At 32.1% G+C, this 17420-nt stretch overlaps 5 protein-coding genes across 20 annotated transcripts in view; 3 read left to right on the top strand and 2 right to left on the bottom strand.

Moving 5' to 3' along the window:
- LOC115244713 (WD repeat-containing protein 7) overlaps positions 1 to 7928 on the bottom strand; it is a 36829-nt gene extending 28901 nt beyond the window's left edge. For 5 of the 12 annotated variants that reach the window (XM_029822603.1, XM_029822604.1, XM_029822602.1 and 2 more), the window contains exons 1-7: positions 7778 to 7928; positions 6926 to 7103; positions 6609 to 6841; positions 6385 to 6527; positions 4258 to 4448; positions 2310 to 2455; positions 869 to 895 (exon numbers count right to left, since the gene is read on the bottom strand). In XM_029822603.1, coding sequence (XP_029678463.1) covers positions 869 to 895; positions 2310 to 2455; positions 4258 to 4448; positions 6385 to 6527; positions 6609 to 6841; positions 6926 to 7090 — 905 coding nt within the window. In that variant the 5' untranslated portion in view covers positions 7091 to 7103; positions 7778 to 7928. Of the gene's footprint in view, positions 1 to 868; positions 896 to 1895; positions 1917 to 2163; positions 2182 to 2309; positions 2456 to 4257; positions 4449 to 6384; positions 6528 to 6608; positions 6842 to 6925; positions 7104 to 7777 lie in introns of those variants that run through there. The other 7 variants (XM_029822605.1, XM_029822606.1, XM_029822607.1 and 4 more) reach the window with 7 other exon arrangements.
- Positions 7929 to 8291: 363 nt separating this feature from the next.
- On the top strand, positions 8292 to 11326 carry LOC115244718 (dnaJ homolog subfamily C member 21). Its single transcript, XM_029822627.1, has 2 exons — positions 8292 to 8518; positions 8983 to 11326. The coding sequence occupies exon 2, from the start codon at positions 9042 to 9044 to the stop codon at positions 10935 to 10937; it is 1896 nt and encodes a 631-aa protein (XP_029678487.1). The 5' UTR covers positions 8292 to 8518; positions 8983 to 9041; the 3' UTR covers positions 10938 to 11326.
- Positions 11327 to 11800: 474 nt separating this feature from the next.
- Positions 11801 to 12433, top strand: LOC115244704 (methyltransferase-like 26). Its single transcript, XM_029822591.1, has one exon. The coding sequence runs from the start codon at positions 11801 to 11803 to the stop codon at positions 12431 to 12433; it is 633 nt and encodes a 210-aa protein (XP_029678451.1).
- A 125-nt stretch (positions 12434 to 12558) lies between these two features.
- On the bottom strand, positions 12559 to 16106 carry LOC115244719 (ATPase WRNIP1-like). 5 transcript variants are annotated; one of them, XM_029822629.1, is made up of 6 exons: positions 15545 to 16106; positions 14707 to 15455; positions 14331 to 14519; positions 13409 to 14261; positions 13027 to 13248; positions 12559 to 12951 (listed from the first exon to the last, which is right to left on the bottom strand). In XM_029822629.1, exons 2-6 carry the CDS (start codon positions 14992 to 14994, stop codon positions 12839 to 12841), a joined length of 1665 nt encoding a protein of 554 aa, XP_029678489.1. In that variant the 5' UTR covers positions 14995 to 15455; positions 15545 to 16106; the 3' UTR covers positions 12559 to 12838. The 5 variants fall into 5 exon arrangements, with proteins under 5 accessions (XP_029678489.1, XP_029678490.1, XP_029678491.1 ...); XM_029822630.1 differs by having other exon boundaries at positions 14707 to 15140; XM_029822631.1 differs by having other exon boundaries at positions 14707 to 15046.
- A 281-nt stretch (positions 16107 to 16387) lies between these two features.
- LOC115244717 (protein O-mannosyltransferase 1) overlaps positions 16388 to 17420 on the top strand; it is a 9874-nt gene continuing 8841 nt past the window's right edge. Inside the window, exon 1 of the mRNA XM_029822626.1 lies at positions 16388 to 16935. Within this exon, the coding sequence (XP_029678486.1) occupies positions 16874 to 16935 (62 nt within the window). The 5' untranslated portion in view covers positions 16388 to 16873. The remainder of the gene's footprint in view (positions 16936 to 17420) is intronic.

Here is a 17420-nt window from a genome sequence, read left to right as displayed (position 1 = left end):
TTCTGACCACAATTTTAGTTCTACTTCGATAAATTATGAAAGATATTGAATGATTCTAATATCAATATATCTGAAATTATTTTTTGAATCAAAGAAACGATAGATTTTCCTGAACCATATGATACATCTCTTCTTGCTTTCATTTTCGAATTAAAAGATAGCATTAATTCTTTAAGTTGTAAGAATTATTAAAATATTTTGATTTTAGGAAACTACTCTCTCTCTCTTTCCTTATAAATTACCTTTGTGTCGCGTTTCTTTTATTTCATCGCACAATTAATAATAATAGTGCAAAGCAACTTAAAGCAAACAGAATATAAGAATTAATGAAGTAATAAGCAATGAAATAATGGTATAACAATATATATGATTCTTTTTCGCATTTACCTTCTTTCGCGCATTTTCACCTTGTTTATATTACCTGTCTAAATACTGCGATTAAAAATTGTCAGAATGATTACGATATGTTGAGTATACGAGTGTCTCGTGTACAACAGAATATATACGCGCGTACATACGAGTTTGTATGTAAATGCTGATGAGAGAAATCATGATAATTTTGTGAATATATGAAAAAGAAATAAAAAAAATATCGCTGTATGTTTGATGTCGATGATGAGCATAATTCACGTCGATGTAATGAACCAATTTGCGTTAGAATTATGAAATATGGTGCATCCAGAGTACCAGTTTCCAATAACATCAATGTACATCTAATGTATGTATGCTAGATTTTTCGCACATCCTTGCACCAAAAAAGAATAAGAATACAGAAGGAAAATAAAAGAGACGACAATGAATAACAAGAGTGAGTAACAAAGAGAGACAAAGAGAAAAAGAGAGATGTACAAGTGATAATGCGGGTTACCTGCTGAGAGCCTTGCCCTTCAGCTTGCTAGAAGAACACCAGATCCCGCGTAGAATGCAGATGTGAATAATATGAAAAAGACATCACCGTAATATGAACCATTGTGTTAATTGTTAATTTATATGCATGTATGAAACTTGTGGGATTATATATTATAAATACTGAGTCCTGAACTATAAATATTGAATTCTGAAAGCTCCCCCCCCCCAAAAAAAAAGAATTTCTTCATAATTATTTTTATATGAAAAAATAAAATGCAACAAGAATTCTATTAATCAATATTTTAATATTATTACTAATAATTATATAGTTCCTAATCTCAAGTGTGTTTTGTCTTAATAATTATATTCGAGATAGCTTTATTTCAATCTCAAATAAAAAAGTATCAGAATAACTTTCTACATGAAGGTAAACAGAAAAAAAAAATGTGTTATAATACTTTCTATTTTATGAAATTTGGTTATTAAATGTAACGTAGTGTTTTTTTAGTAAACGATAATATGACTCTGACCATGTAGGCACATGATAAATGATTACAAACAAGATAAAAAATAAAATATCAAACATGTGCATTGCCAGCAAGTGCTTCTACAGCATTCAGGCCTAGAATTGAAAGAGGAAAACTCATTTTATGTTTGTAATGCGTCCAACAATTATATTTGTTAGAAATTTACAGGAAAATAATACGAATGTTGAGTGATTTTAATGACACTTTCTGAGATGTCCTTCTTAGATATACAAAATACACAACTAATGATTAAAATAGTAATATCTGTGAAACATCTATGAAATTATATTTCTCTAAGATGTGTCACATATAAAAATTACAATTATATATTTGTTAAAAGCATATTAATAACTCGTTTCAATCGTTACGTCAGAATTTTTAACTATAAACTATAGTTAATAAATTATTTTAGTAAACATAATCATGCTACTAAACTATTAGTAAACTTTTTCTGTACACAGATATTGGTAGGTATTGCAATAGAATTTTAATACTTATGTATACGCAAAAAGAAACTACCTGTCAAGTTGTACCAGAACCCTAGAAGCAACAAAGGGATATGCTAATCAATAAGATTTACTATTCCAGTATTTCGATCAAACTGTTACATAGTGTTATTCAATCATAAGTATTAAATTCGGGGCGTAAGAGAGAGAAAATTATTCGTTTAATAATATTATTATCAGTTAGAGAAAAGATATATATATATATATATATATCTGAAAATCAGTAAAATCAGTATCAGTGTATCGAAGAAACTTATTTGTCATATCGAACAAATACGTACTTTGCTGGAAGTTTGTACAGATATTCGTCGCTCCATTATTATCAGTTAGAGAAAAGATATATATATATATATATATATCTTTTATCACTGAAAATCAGTATCAGTGTATCGAAGAAACTTATTTGTCATATCGAACAAATACATACTTTGCTGGAAGTTTGTACAGATATCCATGACCTTCGTCGCTCCACAAAATGACCCTGTCAGCAGCTAAAAAGTCGCCTGCCATCCAACGTTCGCCACGCGGAGCCGTTACCGAGCAAAGAACCGAGAAATCACCGGCGTCGAATATCTATAAAGTTATTTCATTGATATATATATATATATTTTGTGAATATATGAAAAAGAAATAAAAAAAATATCGCTGTATGTTTGATGTCGATGATGAGCATAATTCACGTCGATGTAATGAACCAATTTGCGTTAGAATTATGAAATATGGTGCATCCAGAGTACCAGTTTCCAATAACATCAATGTACATCTAATGTATGTATGCTAGATTTTTCGCACATCCTTGCACCAAAAAAGAATAAGAATACAGAAGGAAAATAAAAGAGACGACAATGAATAACAAGAGTGAGTAACAAAGAGAGACAAAGAGAAAAAGAGAGATGTACAAGTGATAATGCGGGTTACCTGCTGAGAGCCTTGCCCTTCAGCTTGCTAGAAGAACACCAGATCCCGCGTAGAATGCAGATGTGAATAATATGAAAAAGACATCACCGTAATATGAACCATTGTGTTAATTGTTAATTTATATGCATGTATGAAACTTGTGGGATTATATATTATAAATACTGAGTCCTGAACTATAAATATTGAATTCTGAAAGCTCCCCCCCCCCAAAAAAAAAGAATTTCTTCATAATTATTTTTATATGAAAAAATAAAATGCAACAAGAATTCTATTAATCAATATTTTAATATTATTACTAATAATTATATAGTTCCTAATCTCAAGTGTGTTTTGTCTTAATAATTATATTCGAGATAGCTTTATTTCAATCTCAAATAAAAAAGTATCAGAATAACTTTCTACATGAAGGTAAACAGAAAAAAAAAATGTGTTATAATACTTTCTATTTTATGAAATTTGGTTATTAAATGTAACGTAGTGTTTTTTTAGTAAACGATAATATGACTCTGACCATGTAGGCACATGATAAATGATTACAAACAAGATAAAAAATAAAATATCAAACATGTGCATTGCCAGCAAGTGCTTCTACAGCATTCAGGCCTAGAATTGAAAGAGGAAAACTCATTTTATGTTTGTAATGCGTCCAACAATTATATTTGTTAGAAATTTACAGGAAAATAATACGAATGTTGAGTGATTTTAATGACACTTTCTGAGATGTCCTTCTTAGATATACAAAATACACAACTAATGATTAAAATAGTAATATCTGTGAAACATCTATGAAATTATATTTCTCTAAGATGTGTCACATATAAAAATTACAATTATATATTTGTTAAAAGCATATTAATAACTCGTTTCAATCGTTACGTCAGAATTTTTAACTATAAACTATAGTTAATAAATTATTTTAGTAAACATAATCATGCTACTAAACTATTAGTAAACTTTTTCTGTACACAGATATTGGTAGGTATTGCAATAGAATTTTAATACTTATGTATACGCAAAAAGAAACTACCTGTCAAGTTGTACCAGAACCCTAGAAGCAACAAAGGGATATGCTAATCAATAAGATTTACTATTCCAGTATTTCGATCAAACTGTTACATAGTGTTATTCAATCATAAGTATTAAATTCGGGGCGTAAGAGAGAGAAAATTATTCGTTTAATAATATTATTATCAGTTAGAGAAAAGATATATATATATATATATATATATATATATATATATATATATATATATATATATATATATTATGTAAAAATAATGCAAATTATTAATCACACATATTCTAAGGATGCATACTAATGCTAAAATCATGTTTAAAAGTATTTGGAACCGATTCTTCTTGTGTTGCATAGTCTTATCCGAGATATACATATTTTTGTAGTAAAAATAATCTCCAATAAAACATTTTTATTAGTGATAATGACACTTGCAAATTACCTGCCAATATTTGGAGCATACAATGAGCACCGTTCTTTGATTATAAGGACAGCAAGTCATCGCGAGTGCATTCAAGCAGCGAATCTGCTTGCTTTCATGCTCATACAGAGGTTCGCTGTTTCGATTCTCGTGTCCCAGAAGCGTCCACACTTTAACTGTACCCGTGGTAGTCAGAGCCAGTACGACATCATCTTTAAACGAATAGAAGCGCCTGTTGTGCGTTAAATAAATCCAGAAAAGATGCATTTTAAGCGATATTTTGTTAGAGTCACCCAAACAGTTTGCTGTTCGTTATGAACGCAAAATTTGTCAGTCTTGATAGATTAATGCAAATAATATTATTTATTAGACCGGATAAGCGGCCAAAAAACAGAGTTAAAAGTGATTAGAGATAACATAATTTTATTAATTGCAAGAGTATAAAGTACCTCTCGTTAACTAATAATAATTTCCGTTATGCGTAAAGTATAGTATTACAAGCATGTCAGATGTTTCCATAGAGAGGAAAGCGATACATATTAAGTTACAATAAAATCATGCTTATTTTCAAATTATTGCAGAAATTATGTATGTACGTCATTTATTTAATCATGCAGAATCTAAGAACCAGTGCTGATTAACAGATAGCAATTAATGTGTGCATTGTTGTATCCAATCGGTGCTGATAAGAGTATTTGCATTCTTTGCAGGCTGTTTGCTCTCTTTTTTATTATCATCAAAGCCTTCTCCTACGACTTAGTCTGAGTTTTTTTTTATACATACAAAATATCTATTTCTTAATCGCACGCATAACTTTTAAGAACACATAGTTAAACAATAGACTGTAAATTAATACTCTCTATAACTGCTAAAAAAATATTCTAGATATCAAATAATATTTTTTAATTAATTTTATATTTTGATAAAATAACTAATAGTTCAAATATCTATCAATAAACTTTTAATTAAAAGATTAAACTTAACAATAGTGTGCAATTTAATATTTTGTTGTGGTGTAAATATATATTATAATATATATATACATATACTTACGAATAGAGATAGAACATACTATACCAAGGTGAGAGTGTTATGAAGGTGTAATGATGGTGTAATGAAGGTGTTATAAAGATATAGCAAATATTGGACGATTCATGTGTAAGTAACATGATATATGAACAATATATAAATATTACTATAAAAAGAAAGAGAAATAAAACAAGATATTAATAATAATTAAGTTGCTCCAAAAATGATGCATAAAAAAGAGATATGTGTGAATAACGATTAGATAATAAAAAAAAAGGGAAGATGTGAGATACAGCTTCGACCATCAGTGCACTAGCACTGAATTGTCCAATTTCATTAATCATGCTGCAACAATATAACTGTTATATTAAATGCTCAGTCCAAAAATATTAGATATAAAACTGCTATTATCAAAAATTGCGTTCAAATTGTATAAATTATTTTACACGGCAAAATAGAATCATCAATACACGAAATATTTGTCAAAAAAAAAATCTCTCTTTATACCCAAAGCATAAAGCTTCTTCAGGTTAATTGCCTAAAAACTGGCAAAGAGCAGCAGATTATAAAATTCAAAATGAAAAAAAATATCTCTATACAAGTGACTTTGTTGGTATCGTTAGTTGCTTTTAAATCATATTAGTAAAATTATTGTTTAGTGTAAATATTATAAAAATATTATTATCCACAATTAAAATTCATTCAAATATAATACAAAACTGAATAAAAGAGAATTTTTACCATTAGTATCCGAAAGTTCTTTACTTAAAAAGGAACATGTAAATATATAAGATAATGAAATACCAAAAGATACTGTTTAATATATTGCCGATTTTCAATCAAGTAAAAGATTATCGACTTGTATAAAAGATAATACTGACTGTTATATAGAGATATATGAGAACTTTTTTTATCACATAGATAAAAGAAAAAATTTTAGATCGTGATAGAATAATACATGTCAGATTTAAATTACCGCGTTAAACATTGAAACGAGGAGACAAATCCTTATAAAAGCCATATTGCAAATCATATTTATACAGTATCTATTGGCAATGAAATTGATAGAAGGTAACGGAAGAGTCATGGTAAGCGTAGGTGTGATGGAGTGTAACTAACTTGTATGCACGTAGAACCGACCTTTCCGTTTGGCCGGCCGTAAAACGTGCAATGCGCTAATCCAATCTGGATTGACGCGAGAGCTCAGGGTAAACAGCACTTCCAAACTGAATGGATCCATCACCAGCACCTCAGGATAGTATCTAAACAGAAAAAAAACCAAACATTTTCTCAACGTGAGCGATACTATCATCACGATGCGATGAGAACAAGAAGATTCTTACCCGGAACAAAACAACCTAACATCCTCTCCTCCCGCGGAAACATAGGGCAACATTTGTGTGTGAACATTATTAAGCTTCACTGCTTCGCGACATTTTCCGTCAACTAGATCCCAAGTGCACATCTCTCCGCTCTCGCTGCTGCTAACGATGAAATTTTGCTCCATTATGACACTAGCTCGACTGAGACACATTATCGGAGCAGTATGTCCAACGAGTAGACATCTTGGAGTCATCTACATAAATATCATGATTATAATAAATGTATTAGAAGAAAAAAATAATATTTTCCATAATCTTCTCTAACCCTCTAACTCTACCTTTAATGTTTCTGGATCCACTTGCCACAAACATATTTGTCCATCATAACATCCTGTCACCAATGTTTTTTGATCCCGAGATAGATAGACACAAGAAATACAATGGGTTGGTGCTATACGTCCCCATAGCACTATGGGCACCACTAAACTGGTACCTGCAGTCATCTTTGCGAGCAATCTGAAAATTATTATTACAAAGTAATAAGCACACTCTCTTTACATCTTCATTTATGCTCATCCCAATGCTATTTTTCTAATTAATTGGAGTATATTTCTCATGATATGATTTAGAAAATAATTTAAAAACCCGAGTAAAAGAGCTTGATCACAAAACTACAAATTAGAATAACTGTTTTAAAATGTTTTAAAATGAATACTCAACCATATCAACAATACTGTCATCAACCATATCAACAATACCATCAAACTGAAAAATATCTAAAACGCAAAGGATAATTCCTAAGTAGTAAATTACATTAAAAAAAAAAAACAAAAAGAACGGCACTATCATTGATATCGAATAGAAAGAGATAACCACCCAATAAAATGATAAACCTGTTATTAACTATATGATTCATAACTATATATCATATTGACAAAATATTAAAGTAAATCTACGACGAACATAATCAAGATTAGTTCGTGTAAGGCTCGAGAATTCGTCAAGTCCTGGAAATCATTAGAGGCTTAGGGGCAAGAAAGGGAATTGATTGAAAGTAATTAAAGGCGTCTGCTACACATGATGTTGGCAAAATGTCACAAGTGATCAAGGCTAGTGACGTAGATCCCAGAGACGTCTGCCTTTAAGATGTTAAGAGCAATCGTGCGGATAGACATGTGAAGAATAATTACCACGAGCCAATGAATACTGCAGACAACCGCCTGAGACGTTGCAACTGGCGATATTTGCCGAAAATCTCTCACTTTTTACTGCACTCTCACGACCATCGCCATCTTGCTGTCGAAGACGATGCCTGACAGTGCGGGCAAGAGTATTAGTAATCAGCTGTTCCACCTCAAAAGTTTCTAAATCACGCTAGTTTGGACGATATCTATAGAAAATACAGATAAATTGTTATTTTCAATAATAATTTTTCAATTTTAGATTAGATAATACAAAAATTTTGAAAAACGTAGACAATTTTTTTATAAAGAACAATCATGCGCAAAATTTTCAATAATGAGTTTTAAACATAGTAATTGATCGAATTAGAGAATGTCAACGAGATAATCGATCTTACGAAAGAATCGATTCTACAGGGTGCGTTCGGAGAGCACGCTTTCAGCTCTATGAGCATGTCTCTGTCTTTGTTCAACTTTCAGTAAATAACAAAGATAGAACAACGCTTTTAGCGCATAAACGTCCTGTTTCCCGAACGCAGCCTAATTGGAAATTATAACCTGAAATCGGACAATTTCCACACATGTATAAACACCAACGATGCGTTAGAAAATAATCACATATTAATTGTAAGTGCACGACTGTTGATGACTGCATCTTTTTCTATGATTACACGAATTTCGGCCATTTCACATCAATTGCGCGTTTACTGCGCGCAACATCTCAACAATAGAATCAATAAACATTAAAAGGTAAGCACATTGTTCTCTTGGCGCATTAAAAGTATTGACAAAAAATACATATGTCAGAACATTAGAATAGATTAAAAACAATCTCTTTGTGACATGAAGGTGTAGACATTATTTTTAAAATCTTAATTTAGTAATATAAAGTAGGCAATATTTTCAAAAGTCGAACATTATAAAAATAAATTTCACAACAAATTTATATTTGAAAATATAAACAGTGATTTATTAATGACGTTTATTAATTATATAGTTTATTAACAATATTTAAAATTAGATGTTTTGTAATATCTTACGTATTTGTAATAATTTTGGGTACTGTATATTTCTTTATTTTGCAGATCTTGTTTTATTATAGATTTATGGGAAGAATTGATAAACTCTGAAATTATTTTTAATTGAATTAAACTAAGCATTAGATTACCTGAAAGCTATTTAGTTTCACAGTTTAATAATCTACATTTTTTTAGCATACAGTTTGGTTTAAATAAGGAAATTGTGTCTAACAGTTGTATATTAACATACAACAATGAAGTGTCACTACGAAGTATTAGGAGTTGAAAGAAACGCTTCTGACATTGATATAAAAAAGGCATACAGGAAGTTAGCATTAAAATGGCATCCAGATAAAAATCTTGATAATCCAAATGAAGCAAAGGAACAGTTTCAAATTGTCCAACAAGCATGGGAGATACTGAGCGATCCCCATGAGCGTACCTGGTACGACAATCATCGAGAAGCCATCCTGAAGGGTGGTATTGGAGAAGATTACAAGGACGACTCTATCAATCTTTTCCCATACTTCTCCGCTACATGCTTCAAGGGTTATAGAGACGATGAGACAGGTTTCTACGCCGTTTACCGAAACGTCTTCGAAAAATTAGCCGCAGAGGACGCCGAATTTACTAAAGACAACGAATCCAATGACGAGGTCCCTGGCTTTGGCGATTCTCTGAGCTCCTATGAGGATGTAGTGCACGATTTCTACGCCTACTGGCAAAGTTACAGTACCAAGAGATCCTATGCTTGGTTGGACCCATACGATATACGTGAGATGCCGAACCGGCGTATCTTCAGGCTCGCCGAAAAAGAGAACAAAAAAGTACGCGAGAAGGCGAGACGCGAAAGAAATGAGCAAGTGCGCAATCTGGTCGCCTTCGTCCGTAAACGTGACAAACGAGTGCAAGCTTATGCGGAGAAGCTGGCCGAACGTGCTCGCGAGAACTTTCGCAAGGCAGAAGAGCGCAGGAAGGCGCATTTGTTGGAGAGGCAGAAACTGTTGCGCGATCACAACGAATCCGAGTGGTCCAAGTTCTCGAATATCGAGGCGGAACTGGAGAACATCGAGGCGAATCTGACAGCAGAATTTGGAATGGACAATAAGGAAGCAGCCACAGAGAACGACAACACACTTTATTGCATCGCCTGCAATAAAATTTTCAAAACGCACAAAGCCTTTACGAACCATGAGAACTCGAGAAAGCATAAAGAAAATGTCAGCATGCTCAAGCACCTCACAATAGATGATAACGAGGACCTCCGTGACAGTTCTCGTGAAAGAGATTCAAGCACAGAATCAACTTCTCTAAATAGGCCCAAGTTAGCAACAAACTCGCAAATGCCCGATTTCTTACTGAATCCTCAGAGTGATATGAGACGACCAGATGATGAGAATAATGGAGATACCTCTTCAGCCGAACTAATGTCAGATGATGAAAAAGATTCAGGATCGGCAAGCGAAAAAAGAAAGATGGGTGACGGAGATGTTCCATTAGCTACAGAACCACAAATGGGCGAAAGCATTTCATTCTCATCTAAGATAGAAAATGAGGACGATAACGTAACATCCGAAGACGAATTAATATCTGATCAGGAGAAAGAAATCCCATTGTCGTATCGTCAGAAAAAAAAGAAGAAAAAGCGGAATATTCTGAATCTACATTCTATGATAGACCATGATGCTAGTGACGAGGATACAGAGAGTACTAATGAAGAAATATGGCTATCGAAAAAACAACGCAAAAGATTACAGCAGAAGAAGGTAGCAATGAGTAAGGTACAAAATAATGAGGAGACACACAGTAAGGAGAAACAACAAGCAAAGTGCGAAAGCGAACTAGCAGAAGAGGCAGATATTGTTAACGAAAGGTTGAAAGCCAATAAAATAAAGAAAGCATGCAAAAAAGAGGAACGAGAGAATAAAAGTAAAAATAAAAAAGATCCAGTCATAAATGTTGATGATCTGACTCATTGCTGTGTTTCTTGCTCATTGGAGTTTCCTAGCAAAAACAAATTATTTGAACATTTAAAGAAAACTGGACATTCTGTATATATACCAGAATTGATGAGAAATAAAAAGGATCAGCAAAAAAAAGAAAAGACAATGTCGAAAGGAAAAGACACTTCGGAAAGGAAGAGACGTTAAACTTAACGGAGTAAATTTCGCGCGCAAATTGTTAATTATTTAAATTGCAGTCTAATTTATTATAATTCTTGTGACAGTCGTTTATGCAAGATATATGTCCTAATACATCATAAGAATCGTATTCTTTATGTATATATTGTACAAAGTATAAAAATATTAAAATATTGTAGTTCGAATTATGTTTGATGATGTCGAGCTATTATATCTAGTTTCTTTGCGACAATTATATTGATTTGGAAATGGAAATTAACAATCATAAATATGCTGTTAATGTGCTTTAACAGGAGCAACAAAAATTAAAATTATAATACATGTCACCATATTATAAACCACAAATGGTTTTATAATAAATTATTATATTCATCAATAAATACAATATCTTATTAAAATAATATATTGTGAATTTATTTTACTATCATTCTCTATTCTATATTTTCCTTTTCCGACAATATTTTATCAAAATATTTAAGTTTATCAAAATATATGTATTAGACTACTAGACAATTTAGTGTTTTAATGATAAAAATTTATGTTCCAATAACTTATTTTTCTATAAAATAAAAAATAAACAGTATATTTAATAATATAAAAAAATATTTTTATTTTTCAGGATATGTGCAATCTCTCTTTGCTATAAATATAAACAGTAATGTCACACAACTAGCATGGCATAGAATATCATTCATTACACTGTTAATCACAGGTGAGATTACGCGCTTGTAACTAATAAGCATTTTATCTTTTTGTTGAGTTTTAATTCTATATGTTCTTCCGAAAAGGAGACATTGTATTATGCAAGCATGCTATATACAGCCGCAAGCTTTCCAAGAAATGAAATTATAAATTCTTCAAGGTCCAATACTATGGCTGCTAAAAAGCTCGTTTATCCTGCGGCGGACCGTAATAAGGATCCCATATTATCGGTTTTAAAACGATACATCCAACGCGGCACCAATCAGACTTTCTTGGAGATATCCTCCGGTTCGGGACAGCATGTGGCGCATTTCGCGTCGCATTTTCCACACGTCACGTTTTATCCCTCGGAGTACGAGCCACGACTTCTGGAGAGCATTGCTGCACACGCAAACGGACACTCGAATATAAAAAGCCCTATAAGAATTGATGTTACCGAAGATTACCGGCTGTGGGGTAATGGTATCTTCAAGCCGAACAGCTTAGAATATATATATAACGCAAACATGATGCATATTTCGCCGTATCAATGCACCATCGGTTTATTTAATAATGCGGGACAATTGCTGAAGTCGAACGGGCTGCTAATTACGTATGGACCATACGCTTTTGATGGTCAGATCACACCTCAGAGTAATGTAAATTTCGACAAGTCTTTAAGATCGCAGGATCCGAGTTGGGGTTTACGAGATGTAAGAGATTTGAAAAAGTTGGCTGAGGAGCATAATATTAAATTAATCCAGATTGTGGATATGCCTGCTAACAATAATACATTAATTTGGAGAAAAATTATGCATTTGTAAGAATTGCAATTGGCGAGTTTCAGATATAATTCAATGGTTAAATAAAAAATTAATTATAGCTAAGGGCTTTCAAATATACATAAATTTTATTTTTATTCAACTAAATTAAAAGATATTGCTTCTCCAGTTGTGTGAATAAGATGCTTTATTTAAACATTGCTATATATTCTTATCTAAAGTTGCTATATCTATATTTAATTACAATACACATTGTACAAAATTTCCATAATTTCTATATTAATTTTTATGATACTTTAATCCCTGAGAGATCTGAAATTCTTATATTTGAGAAATTTGTAATTAATACAATATGAATTATATCTTTTTTTTCTCATTGATGTAAAACATGTTATATATATACATAACGAAATGTATCTTAAAGATAAAGCAATTATCATCGTATTTTTACATTGTATCGTCCTCATCATCACCAAAGAAATCTAAATCTTCCAATCCCTCTGGCAGATAACTCAATCCAGACTCATCTTTGTGCCTCATATTATATCCCTTACTATACCCTGATATAGTTCAATTTATTAAAAGTGTATATTTCGTATACTTTTTTTAAAAGAGATAAAAATTAAAATATTTACCTAAATCTTTCATGAGTCTTGTAGGAGCATTTCTTAGATGTAAGGGCACTCCTGGTTGCGGGCCTTTATGCTCGGCTACAACTTTTTGTGCAGCTCTAAGCGCGTCTTCCATCAGTCTGGACTTTGGAGCTCTCGCTAAATATATTGTACATTGCGCCAAAAGAACATCGCATTCCGGCATCCCGATCATTTTGCAACCGTGCATTGTGTGCATCGCTATCCCTTAATAAATAATATACATTTACATTAAGTGAACTATAAATTACATTCACAATTAATCACATTTCACAAATCTATTCTCTACACTTTCATATAATTATTATTAAAATACATGTACGGTTTATGAGTGTTAGCAATTATAAATTATGAATGATTTGCTAACCGAGAGCTTTTGGATCAGCTAAGCCGATATCTTCACTAGCCATCCTCACTAATCTTCGTGCGATATAAACCGGATCTTCACCGCCAGAGATCATTCTAGTCAACCAATAAAGGGAAGCATTTTCGTCACTGCCTCTAACTGACTTGTGTAACGCGGAAATCGTGTCGTAATGTTGATCACCCTTTTTATCGTATAACATGTGCGTTTTTTTCAGACTCTCCTCGACATCGTTCAGCGTTATTATGGCCGGTCCGATGTCCAGTAGTTCCTCTTCATTCGGTGCTTTAGATCGCACAGCCATTTCTAGCCCTCCTAAAGCTATTCGAGCATCACCATCACAAGTTTCAGCCAACCACTCTATTGTTGGTTCGTCTATAATAAACTTTGTATTATAGGACGACTCCATTTCGACCTTGTCTTCTTTCGAAGTACTTTCTTCACTTTGCAACGTGCTTTTATCTGACATGTGTATTATACCTTCCAGTGAAATTACAGCACGTTTTAAAATCGATACCAAGTTTGCAATGGATAATTTGTGTAAAACAATCACTCTGCATCTGCTTAATAATGCAGAGTTCAGACTGAATGAGGGATTTTCTGTCGTAGCACCAATGAGAGTGATGGTTCCTGACTCGACATGTGGTAAGAAAACGTCCTGCTGTGTCTTATTGAACCTATGTATCTCGTCCATGAACACTATCGTTCGCTGCGCAAATTTGGTATGATTCGCGGCCACACTAATAACTTCTTTTACCTCCTGGACACCAGCCATGGCCGCAGAGAGCTTAACGTATCGGAGTTTACGACTTGCATCGTTCTTACACATGTGCGCGATAACATTAGCCAAGGATGTCTGTGAAACAAGAAAACAAATGTATACTTGTATATTCACACAGAAACAGAAAATTTTAAGGGCGTTAACCTTGCCACATCCAGGTGGACCCCAGAGAATCATATTGGGTATCTCCTTTTTTTGCAAGAGCTCTGATAGCATAGTGCATGGTCCAAGGATATGTGTCTGGCCAACAAAATTTAATAATGATGTAGGTCTCATCTGTTCTGCAAGAGGTATACGATCATTTCCACGCAATTTCTTGCATTCATTGCTTACCTGCAAATATAAAATTTATGACTTTAATGCAATATAATTTTTTTAAAAATTATTTAGCAAAATACAAGCAAATTTGGCATGTATTTTAAAATAGTCGATCATTACAACCTGTTATTTATGTGATTATATAAATATGTTTTATCAAACTACAATATTATTTAAATCTGTATTAAACAATAATAATTACGCTTTTTTGTAGCATGTCATCCTTAACATCTTCTTCCTCCTTTTGGAAATTTTGGGAGGAAAACTGATCCAAAGAACTTTTTCTCTTTACAGCCACTTGATTCGCTTTTTTTACATTTGTTGGTTTTAACTTGCTTTTTTTGTTTATAGGACTTGAGTCTTTAAGCAAAATCGTGGTTTCATCTTTCACAGATTCATTAAAGAATAAGCACTTGTTAGCATGAGATTCGATAATAGAGGAAGCAAATTCCTTGCCACATATTGGACATGATATTTTATCAATATCCATATTTATATCAATAATATAATATAAAATCTAATCTCTTCCCTCCGTTTTTTTGCTGTTTAAAAGATAATTATCAACATTGTGTGCAATAACAAAATATTGAGAATCTTAAATCTTTCTGCAAGTTTCTCTCACAATCAATAGAGTAACTGAAAAATAACAAAAAGAACAAGTAGACAATAGAAATATAAATTGATATACATATATATTAAACTTTTATTTTTATTAATTTATAATCAATTATTAATTTTTTGCTTTTATTGATTCATAATCAATTATCTTTTGATAAAAAACGTGTCTCGCGCGAGAAAACGTTGCGGTCAACATCTCGTGACATCTCATTATGTATCTATTATTTCCGGGGAATGCCTTATATACATGTCATTTCCGGAAGAGCAGAAAATTATTCGATTTCTGCATCATTTTTTATCGCGTGGACGTATTGTCAATTGTCACGTGTTGTTCTGTGTACATGTAAGAATACATTTGCATCGCAGTGAATGGCTCAATTGTGTATTATAAATTTTAATATATATAACCAATAATCACACACGTTTGTCAAGAATGAAAACGAGCAAAATGACGAAGGAGAGAATACACAAATCAAAAACGATTAAAGTATCAATGATAAGACAACGGATAAAAACTGCAAGGATAAAACGCCGCACAATCCTGAAGAAGAACAAACGTTGCGAAACTTGAGGTGAGATTGCCGCGGAATGCGCAGAACTATCGCCGAATAGGATCCTCAGAGACGGTACCGTTATGTCAAACTCGTGTACTAACCTAAACTCACTCGTGCACGAAAGCGTGCATCAAGCTTTTGACGGATGAATCCTCGCGCGAGCTTTAATTAGCTCGTTGAAATCGGACTTTGAATCACACGAGTGATTCGTTTCGAGAGTAGACTCGCCGGGAGAACATCTCGGAATTTTCCGAAGAATCGCGATTATCTCTGAACGGAGTACGAAGGCACGTTACGGTAAAGAAGTCCAGCATCCAGCAGCTGCGTTGACGTACGTTGCCGTGACAGGAATGAAAGTGTTTTTCATGTGAAATGCGATCATAACGAGGAATTCGTTGAGTGAAAATTTGAGAGCGAATGCAGGGCATCGCGGATATTCAAGATATATTCATATATTTCAAACATTAATGGCACATAATTGATATATTTGATATTTCAGATTAAAGATATACAAGAAACAGATGCTGGATTCTATGAATGTAGAATACAAATATCCGTGAACAATCTTATAAGTGCAGAAGTAGAATTGCAAGTTCGTAGACTACCAATAATTAGCGATAACTCGACTCAATCTTTAGTAGTTAGCGACTTTTATTTTTTTTTTTTTTTTTTTTTGGAAAGCTTTAGAATCGAAAATTTTATATATTACAGAATATATGTGATTACTGTTTACTGTTTTGATAACGCATAAATTCTAAGAAAACAATTAGACAACATATTCTTTAATTGATTTTGAATTCATTTGAAAAGGCGAAATTAAAAGAGCGAGAGATGATATAATGCGACATCTACTCTTTATATTTTATTAGAATTTCATATTATTAACGTAATGAAAAATGGAATTCTCTTTATAAATATAGTGTGAACAACAAAACAGTTCTATCAAAATTACATCTCTTATCTGTATATCTTACCGTCATTTTATTGCTTTTTGATTATTTTCTTCAAAATTATTTATCAGATTTCATTACAATATATATCTATTAATATTTGCTATTTTATTGACAGCCATTAGACAATCCAATAGAAAGTAACACAGCAAATACATCAGATTCTATTGAGTCAAAGCAACTTGTATCGAACGATGCAGTTTGTGCTCGGATCAAGATCAGCTTGGAGATCGATCTGATAGCGACAATGTTACTAATTACAGGCATCCTCACTCGCCTTTATCGCCTCGAGGAACCATGCAACATAGTGTAAATATTTACTTACGTTTTTTTCAAGAAATAATATATAGTACTGATAAGCAATCGATAATTGATTTTATATCATTATATGAAGATATCAACGTTTTGCCAATACCATAAGACTTTTATTATCTTCAACAACTTAACAATTATAAATTAATATACATATATAAAAATGTGCAATAATTATGTAATTAATAAAGATTTTAATTAAAAAACAATCAATGAAGGCAACTAATATTAATTTAAAATTGCGAATTATTAGGTTGAATGTTAACTGTAACTTTACTGTTAAAATCTTTAATTAAATTTATTATAATATGTAACTAATAACTACCTCAAAAATTAAGTAAACATAATTATAAAATAAATCACACAAAATTATAGTTTTCAGAAAGTTTTAATACACAACTCACGCGCGCGACATATATTTTATATATCAATAATTATTATCGTGTTATTACACAGTTATATTTTTCTCGTTATATATATAT

Source organism: Formica exsecta, unplaced genomic scaffold (genome assembly GCF_003651465.1).
Source record: "Formica exsecta isolate Colony F162 unplaced genomic scaffold, ASM365146v1 scaffold83, whole genome shotgun sequence".
In the NCBI taxonomy this organism is placed as follows: domain Eukaryota; kingdom Metazoa; phylum Arthropoda; class Insecta; order Hymenoptera; family Formicidae; genus Formica; species Formica exsecta.
Note: the sequence above shows the minus strand (reverse complement) of the source record. Positions and strands in the feature narration are given on the sequence as shown.

Coding starts and splice junctions, on each gene's coding strand:
- LOC115244719 (XM_029822628.1), bottom strand. CDS start 14,994: ATGGATATTGATAAAATATCATGTCCAATATGTGGCAAGGAATTTGCT. Junction 13,249..13,408: donor AGCTGATCCAAAAGCTCTCG/GTTAGCAAATCA, acceptor TTATTTATTAAG/GGATAGCGATGCACACAATG. Junction 12,952..13,026: donor AAGACTCATGAAAGATTTAG/GTAAATATTTTA, acceptor GAACTATATCAG/GGTATAGTAAGGGATATAAT.
- LOC115244718 (XM_029822627.1), top strand. CDS start 9,042: ATGAAGTGTCACTACGAAGTATTAGGAGTTGAAAGAAACGCTTCTGAC.
- LOC115244704 (XM_029822591.1), top strand. CDS start 11,801: ATGGCTGCTAAAAAGCTCGTTTATCCTGCGGCGGACCGTAATAAGGAT.